The following is an 8,540-nucleotide window of genomic DNA, read 5'->3' as shown; positions in this document are numbered from 1 at the left end:
TCCCAAGAAACGCCGCCGCGGCTCGGGCCGGCGCAGGCCGCGGGGCGGGAGAGCGCGTCCCGATCCCCTACCGGGAGCCCCGGGCACGCGGAGAGACCGCGTCGGGCCCGCGAGGAGGAGAACGAGGACGAGAGGGAAGGAGAAGGGAACGAGGCAGGGGCGCGCGCCCGAGAGCGGAGCCCAAAGGAAAGTTACCGGAGCGGCCCGAGGCTCCCCGGCGCTGCGCGGCCGCCGCCCCCCCCGTGCGCAGGTGCTGCGGGAGGCGAGGGGCGGCCCGGCCCGGCCCGGAGCGGGTCCCGTCCCGGTGCGGGTCCCGGCGGAGCTGCGCTGATGTCACGCGCGGCCCGGCCCCGGGTCACGCGCAGCTCCGCCCGCCCCGCCCCGCCGCCGGCCGGCGCGCCAGGCCCCGCCCACAGCCCCGCCTCCTTCGGTGTGTGGCGGCCCTAGGCCACTTCCGGTGTGTGCGGGGCGGCCGAGTCCGTGCGGGCTTGCGGGCGGCTGCGGGTCGGTTCCGGCCCGGGTTGAGGCGCGATGGCGGCGGGGCGCGGCTGGGCGGGCGCCGTCCTGCTCCTCGCAGCGCTCTGCCTGCAGCCGCCGCCCGCCCGGCCCCGCGGGCTCCGCTTCGTAACGCTGGTGAGGGGGACGGGGCGGGACGGGACGGGACGGAGCTGCCCTGCCCTGTCCCGGTGCGCGGTGTGACCCGGTGCCGCCCGCAGGTGTACCGGCACGGGGACCGCTCGCCCATCAAGGCCTACCCGCGGGACCCCTTCCAGGAGGACGCGTGGCCGCAGGGCTTCGGGCAGCTCACGCAGGTGCGTGCGGGGCCGGGGCTGGAACCGGGACCGGGAGCGGTTCCCGGGCTGTCAGTAACGCGCGGTGCCGTTGCAGGTGGGGATGCGGCAGCAGTGGGAGCTGGGCCGGGCCCTGCGGCAGCGCTACCGCGGCTTCCTCAGCCTGATGTACCGGCGGCAGGAGGTACCGGGGCTCGGGGGGCTGCGGGGAGCGGCTTCCCTCGGCGGGGGAGCGCCGGGGCCGGGTCTTGTCTCGGGGTTTGTGTTTCCCAGCCCGTCCCCACCGCAGGCGGGAGCAGAGGCACCGAGCAGCGGGGCTGTGGGGCTGCCGGAGCCGCCGGCTCGGGCCGCAGGGGATACACCAGGCGCGCTGTGCGGTGGCCGGTGCTCCCCGCTCGCTCCAGGCTGTAAGGTTATTGTGTGTGTATGTGCGTGTCACGTCGGCTGAGAAGAATGCAACCTGTGTTGGCTCTGTGGGGCACTCCAGGTACAATCCCATGGGTGTCTGTACACACAAGCAGTAGTTACTAACCAGCAGTGACCCTCTCATTTGTTTCCACCTATAGAGGACCGATGGCTTCAGTCCCCCAAAGCTATTAATTTCCTGCTCTCTCTCTCCAGGATGTTGCCACACTTTACAGTAGCTCTTGAGACATAGGTAGGTTTCTTGTGTAAAGAGTCGTGGGGCCCCGGTGGAACCATGTGCTGAGCACAGGGGAAAACGTGAAACATCCACAAATGGAAGGAAATAAAAAGTCCTCCCCAAATACTCCTGATGAGTGTGAGTCACCAGGAACATGAGCAAGTGTCACGATGGGAGGCTTGCCATCACGGGGTTTGGGTGGGCAGCGGGCAGGCAGACCCTGTGCCCCACTACTGGCTCTGCATTGGCTCAGTTGTTTTATCCGTGCTCACTTAGGGGGATTGACCACACTGAGAGCCTCTCTACAACTTTCTGTCGTCGTTTCCCCCCTTTTCAGGCTCCCCAGTGCATCCCCAGCCTGCCATAGTTCAGGCTGCACCCCTTCCTTGACATTTGCTTCATCAACAAAACTTCCCGAATTGGCTCAACCAAGATCCTTTAACATTCCTCAGCGGTTCCTTTCCAAACATACTTCATTCCTATAAAGCTTTTGCCCACGGAATGTTTTCCTTCCCATGTTTGAGAAGGAAAAACAAACCCAGGCGTATGCAAACAAAAGCTGTTCTGCAAACCAAGCCCAAAGCCCTGCTCCAGTTGAGCAACCTCCTTTAGAAGAAGCGTTGCCTCTGGGTGACACCCTGTGACCATCTGTCACCTGACTCAGCGACAGGCTGGAGCCCTGGCAGAGGGGCTGAAGGAGGCACCCAGGGCTTGATCAGCTTTTGCAACACTTCCACCATTAGATCCTTATCCACTAGAATATTTCCCTTCTGTTTCTCCATAGCTGACCATGGATGGAAGCAGCCCTGGGTAGGGAGCGCAGGGGCAGTGGTTTTCAACCCATAGTTACAAGTGGGTAGAAACCATCAGAGAAAAGGCAACTTTTTGTTTTCCTAGCGACTGTTTTGAGGCACCCTTCACATGAGGGATGCTCCACACAGTGAGCATACATAGTTTTCTCTCCTCATTTAACATTAAAGAAAGAATTCCCCATCTTGACATTGTATTCCATTCTTCTGGCTTTTTATTCATGTTGTTTCAGGTTCAGCATCCTGGTTTCTAGGTCATGCCTTCATGATTTCCTGTGTGTTCCTCATGTTTTCTGACTGGTTGCTCTCCAGTCTCCCCCCAGGTGTTTCCAGCACACAGATGCCACAATACCAAAGTTTTGCCATTTTGACCTGCTGAACTTCTCAGTATTTTTCTTGTTTCTCTCTTTTCTCTGGCTCAGATCTCTCCCTCTGAGCTCTGGAATGAGAAAGTCTTGGTCCATCAATACCAAGAGTCCACAAGGATCAAATAAAATCCCAGCTCTCCCTTTTCCTTCTCTCCCGTTAATCAATCACTCTTGTCTTCATTTCATAGATGGGAAAGTGTGGAGAAGCCTTTTCTGCATCTCACTCTTGCTCTTATAGAATCCCAAACTGATTTGTGTTGTAAGGGACCTTAAAGCTCATCCAGTTCCAACCCCCTGCCCCAGGCAGGGACACCTTCCACTAGAGCAGGTTGCTCCAAGCCCCTGTGTCCAATCTGGCCTTGAACACTGCCAGGGATGGGGCAGCCACAGCTTCTCTGGGCACCCTGTGCCAGCGCCTCAGCACCCTCACAGGGAAGAACTTCTTCCCAGTGTCCAATCTAAATCTCCTCTCTAGCAGGTTAAAGCCATTCCCCTTGTCCTGTCACTACTACTTGTCCAAAGCCCCTCTCCAGATTTCCTGTAGCCCTTTTAGGCACTGGAAGCTGCTCCAAGGTCTCCCATGAGCCTTCTCCAGGCTCAACAAGCCCAGCTCTCTCAGCCTGGCTCCGGAGCAGAAGTGCTCCAACTCTTCTTTTACTCTTCTCCATATTCAGACTCCTCTCTACCTGTAACCCCCGCACAGCACCTGCCCATCCCACTGATCCAGAGCAGCCCACTGCAGTGTTACACACACAGTTGTCTGTGTATCTGCCCATACAGTTTTGGACAGGCTGACATCAGCAGACTCAGTCCCTTCAGCTCCCATTATCTTGTTGTCTGTGAGCAGCTGCAGGGTGCTTGGCAACATTCCTCAGCGAGTGCATCCAAGGAGCATCACCGCTTACACCAGCGTTACTAATGGTGCACTGTCCTGTCCTGGCAGATCTTCGTCCGCAGCACAGACTATGACCGGACGCTGATGAGTGCGGAGGCCAACCTGGCAGGAATGTATCCCCCAGAGGGAGCACAGATCTTCAACCCCAACATCTCCTGGCAGCCTATCCCTGTGCACACAGTAGCCAAGTCTGATGAAAGGGTAAGTTAGGCTCAGGGATACGTACTCACTACCGCGTGTTGTTATGCTGACTTCCCCAAAAGTCTTTGCTTCAGTCTTGATTCAGGTTAAATTCCTCCTGGGACCTCTTTGCAAAGGTTCTTCTGTCCTCAGATGAGAATTCAGGGGTTGTGTTCACTCAGCATGTTAGATACAACACCCCAGCAGCCCGTGGATGACCTGGAGTACGCCGAAGGCAGGACTTGAGGCTGTTTAGAGATGCCTCCTGCTCATCGGGGTTTCGTTACAGTTGCACTTTTGACTGCAAGTTCTGTGCTTCCATGTTCAAGCTGCTGTTGTTGTCTCTGTCCAGCTACTGAAGTTTCCTTTGGCCCCCTGTCCACGGTATGAACAGCTACAGAATGAAACCCGGCACTCAGCAGTATACATAAATAAGACCAAAGAGAATTGGGTAAGTGATTGTTTGCATGAGATAAGGTGGTCTTAGGCTTGTAGTTAAAAGTATTATCACCTCTACATCATAGCTCTGGGAAGAGGGTGGGAATACCTGTGTGTGTAATACAGCATAAGGTTTGAAAACTGAAGGCCTTTCTCTTTTCTCATACCTACAGCCATTCCTGCAGATGGTGGCAAATGAGACTGGGATCCAGGATGTCTCTCTCGAGGGTGTTTGGAGTGTCTACGACACGCTGTTCTGTGAAGTAAGTTGGGCCATCACCGCACAGCCACTGGAATTTGGTCTGTGGGACTCTGGATTTTCCTTTGAAAAATTACTTTGCAAAACCCCATAAAATCTCCAAAACCTCTCACCATTCCCACCCTGCAGTTACAAATAATGAATGCAGAATAACAACAGTTCTCACTCACTAAAGGCATGTGCCAAGACTTACCTGCTTGGCACTCCCTAACCTCCCACTTTGTAGCTTAGGCATCATGCCAGAGCCAGAAAAAGTTCCTCCTGCATAATAAATGCCTCTTTTGCAAGTCACTAGAAACAGCCACAGGTGAAATCTTTAGATCTCTGTGGACAAGGCTGAGTTGAGACTGTATGCACGTGGAGTTTTGTTGAAAGCCTGTCTTGTGAAGGCTTAAGCCAAATAAAAGATCGGGTTTAGCTGTGCTTTGATAGTGCTAAAGTAGAGGTTATGTATCCAGGAGACTTACAGTGCTCACACACAAATTTATTTGTGTGTAGCATTAGAGTTCTTTCATGTCAAACTAACTGAATGTGAAGGAAGCCATAAACCTGAGCAGTCTGTCATGCTAATCCTGTGGAGGTGCAAGACTCCTTGGCTTGCTGGCAGTGGTACACAGTGGTATGTACTATTTTGGGGATGTGAAAGATGAATCTGCATGGAATTGCACTTTGCTATGTAAAGCAGCAGCTTGAGTTGCTGCAAGCTGAGAATATTCCAGTCCAGAGCTGTGTTGCACTGTGTAAATTTGCCCTTTGATACACAAACCCCATCTCCTCTCCTGGAATAGTGAATCAGAGTGAAACAACTTCTGTTAGTAACAAAAATCCCTTGGTCAGAGAGATCAAGAATATCAAATCTTCTTCAAGACTCAGTGAGCTCACACACTGGGCCCCAAAGGCCAGCTGACAGCCCCTGTAATCCCCAAGAACCTGCAGAACAGCTTCCCAAAATGAAACCAGGACATTGTGAACAAGGGGAGTTTTTACTCTCAAAACTATACCCTCAGGTCTCACCTGCTTTGGGCTTCTTCCTTTTTCCTAACTCATACAAACACTGCCCTAAGAGGAGGATTGTTTTTTCTCATCTGAGCCAGTAACTTCATTCTACCATAAGAAATAGTTCAGCTTCCCAGCCATTCTCATTGTAATTTACTGAAAAGCTAACTAAATACCTGTGTTTGTGATGGGAGTTTCTCCACACCACTCCGAATGGGCCCTTAAGGATATTCAGCTTCATCTTCTGGCAGTTTAACGGGATGTGGCATAGAAAATTGCTCCATGTAATGCCAGGAAACCACAACTGCTGTTTGCCTGCCAGGATAACTAATCCTTTCTTGTAATGGGTTGGCTGCAAAGCAAATTCTTCCCTTGGTTCCCAGTTCTGTGTGTTCTGGGTTGGCGTGCGGGGCTTTGTAAGTGGTGCATCCCAGTGTTAGGTCTGTAAAGCACTTGCTAACCTTCTCCAGGATCCTTCAGCAGCCCTCAGAGCCACCAGGGCAGTGGTACCCCGGCAACCTCGAGTTCATGCTCGCTGCCTTATCTTTTCTGTTGGGTTTTGTGTTTGGTTTTCTTCTTGACTGCATGCTATCTGCAGGGCAGAATCAGCCACATGTAAAGTAAACGCCCCGAGATTATTGTTATCAGTGGTACAACACGATCTGGCACTCGAGTTGTGCTTTCACAGAAGTGTAGCTCCTACATTTTACTCCTCATGCTTGTCATTAGGAATTTCTGGAACAACATTAAACTCTGCATCTATTCTCTGCACACAGCACAGCAGTGTGAGGACAGAAGAATAGGAAAGGGGCATATTTAACGCAATACAGGAACCCAGAAGCAGGATGGGCAGGACTCCAGACCCCCTGACTCCCATCCTCTGATCAACCTGTGCTCCATGCTACCTGCAGATGAGTGTTGTGTTTCTCTTTCTAGCAAGTACACAAAATGGACTTGCCTGACTGGGCGACACCAGATGTCATGACTCGACTGAAGCAACTCAAAGACTTTGGGTTTGAATTTCTGTTTGGGATCCAAGATCGGGTAGAAAAAGCTCGTCTGCAAGGCGGTGAGTGTACCAGGAGGGACCTTCATGCTGCTCTGTCTAGTTTCAACCTCTTAGTAGCTGTTCCCTTCCTTCAGGGGTCCTGCTGGGTCACATAAGGAAAAACCTAACCAAAGCAGCAGATGTTTCAGCCCACCAGGACCTGAAACTGCTTGTCTATTCAGCGGTAAGTCAGAGCTCAGGGGCTTTTATCCATCTCCTCCTCCTCCTTACAGGGAGCTTGGGCTTGGTGATAAGTTTTAACCCTTTCCGGCTTCTCTACAGCCTGCAGTGATCAGGACATGCACCTTTGCCCCTGGCTGGGTGGGGTGTGCAGAATCTGGCATCATTCCCAAGCTGCACTTTGTTCCTATTAGCTCCGGCTTGTGGATAAGCCACTGCTGTGTTTATTTGGTAGATGGGTTGATGCTACTCAGATATTTCCACAGTGAGGCAGAGTCATTCCCTGTTCCCAGCAGCTGACTGACTGGAAAGTTGAGTGTCTCCCAAATTGCTCCCTAGAGATTAATTCTTAAAGAACCATTCAGGATACACAATCATGTTTCACTTCCTCCCCTGGCACCATCACAGATCACCACTCTAGCAGTACAGGTCCTCTCCCATCTTCCAGATGGAAGTTGCAAAGGTGACATCCCCTCAGCACTTCCCTGTCCGTTACTGGTACAGACTGAGCTGCCACATCCCTAAGGGTGACTGATTTGGTTTTTTTCCCTCTTCCTCAGCATGACACTACACTTGTGGCACTGCAGATGGCTCTAGATGTCTACAACAAGATTCAACCACCATACGCCTCATGTCATTTATTTGAGCTGTACCAAGAGGATGATGGGTGAGGGCTGCAGTAAAGACGTCTGCTGTGATTTCACTTCAAGGGTTAGATACCTTAGGCCAGGCTCCACCCTAGGGGGATGCAAACTTGCTCTTAGTGGCAGACTTAGGAGGAAAACTACCACCAGAGTAAAGGAAAGCGTGTGCACACTGAGGTTATGGGAAGGGATGACTTCAGCTGGAGAAAGAAGAACAAACCTAAACACGTGGCTGTTTCGTTTTCAGTAACTACTCTGTGGAGATGTTTTACCGGAATGAGAGTGGGAGGGAACCTTTCCCACTGACAATCCCTGGCTGTCAGCATAAATGCCCACTGCAAAGGTTCTTGGAACTCACGGATCCTGTTATTCCCCAGGACTGGGAGCGAGAATGCCAGGTAGCAACCATTGTGCACGACACAGGTGAGCCCATACTGGACCCCAGCGTGACAGAACGGGGAAACTTGGCTGATCCCAAGTTGACCACTTGTTTTCTCCCTTGCAGAACTGTTTGTGGGTCTGGCTGTCTGTGGATCCATTCTCCTTCTCCTCATAATCCTCCTCTTGACTGTACTCTTTCGCATACAGTCCCAACACCCTGGCTACCGGCATGTTTCCAACGAGGGAGAAGAACAGGCCTGACAGTTGCTTCGACTCCTTCCCAAGCAGTAGGAGGGAGCAGAATTGCCCCTAAGGATGATTGGGCACCTTCAGTTACTGAGCATTCTTTTACTTTGGCCTTTGCTTCCCAGAATGAAGCAGGACTTGATTTTTGGATTCTTGCTAAAGGCAACGTCCCAGAGGGGGAGAACTGAGCTGCTCTAATGGAAATGACACCTTAATTCTGCAGCCAGTGTACTGGGTGGTGCCAGCAGTCCTCTAGAGCTCACCTAGCCTGGGATTCCCAACATGGCCAGTGGGAGCTGGGCAAGGGTTTTCCTCTGTTGAAGTGATTGTAAATGTTACCACTCACCATGACTGTGGCAGAGGGGCCTCCAGGAGCTGCCGCATGCAGTGCAGTCAGGAGCTGCGTGTCTTCAGGGTCAACCTCCTCCGAGTGCTTTTCCCTCAAGCCACGGGCTGCTGATGGTGGTGGGAAGGCTGGGCTCAGAGCAGAGCAGCAGTGCACCAAGACTCATCTACTGGCCATACAGAGGGAGCTGCTGCAGATGATGGCAGACAGTCAAAAGTGTTTCTTGAAGTTGCTGCCAAGTAATTGCTACTGGCAACTGGTCTTTCTTTTCCTCCTCACATTGTAGCTCAAGAGAGGACTGGCCTGGAATCAGGAC

The 8,540-nt window shown here is 52.8% G+C and overlaps 1 protein-coding gene across 1 annotated transcript; it reads left to right on the top strand.

Annotated features, from left to right (window-relative positions):
- The first annotated feature begins 488 nt into the window (after positions 1 to 488).
- On the top strand, positions 489 to 8,091 carry ACP2 (acid phosphatase 2, lysosomal). Its single transcript, XM_057408852.1, has 11 exons — positions 489 to 633; positions 717 to 812; positions 889 to 975; positions 3,555 to 3,707; positions 4,039 to 4,137; positions 4,298 to 4,387; positions 6,316 to 6,448; positions 6,523 to 6,611; positions 7,168 to 7,274; positions 7,499 to 7,674; positions 7,757 to 8,091. Exons 1-11 carry the CDS (start codon positions 532 to 534, stop codon positions 7,891 to 7,893), a joined length of 1,269 nt encoding a protein of 422 aa, XP_057264835.1. The 5' UTR covers positions 489 to 531; the 3' UTR covers positions 7,894 to 8,091.
- The last annotated feature ends 449 nt before the right edge of the window (positions 8,092 to 8,540 follow it).

This window comes from Pezoporus wallicus, unplaced genomic scaffold (assembly GCF_028554395.1).
Source record: "Pezoporus wallicus isolate ANWC-B61680 ecotype Strahan unplaced genomic scaffold, APGP_CSIRO_Pwel_v1 contig_6382, whole genome shotgun sequence".
NCBI classification, from domain to species: domain Eukaryota; kingdom Metazoa; phylum Chordata; class Aves; order Psittaciformes; family Psittacidae; genus Pezoporus; species Pezoporus wallicus.
Note: the sequence above shows the minus strand (reverse complement) of the source record. Positions and strands in the feature narration are given on the sequence as shown.

What these genes read in the sequence shown, in the direction of transcription:
- ACP2 (XM_057408852.1), top strand. Translation starts at nt 532, where the DNA reads ATGGCGGCGGGGCGCGGCTGGGCGGGCGCCGTCCTGCTCCTCGCAGCG. An exon ending in TGATGTACCGGCGGCAGGAG is followed by an intron (nt 976 to 3,554) that starts GTACCGGGGCTC and finishes CTGTCCTGGCAG; the next exon opens with ATCTTCGTCCGCAGCACAGA. An exon ending in TAGCCAAGTCTGATGAAAGG is followed by an intron (nt 3,708 to 4,038) that starts GTAAGTTAGGCT and finishes GTCTCTGTCCAG; the next exon opens with CTACTGAAGTTTCCTTTGGC.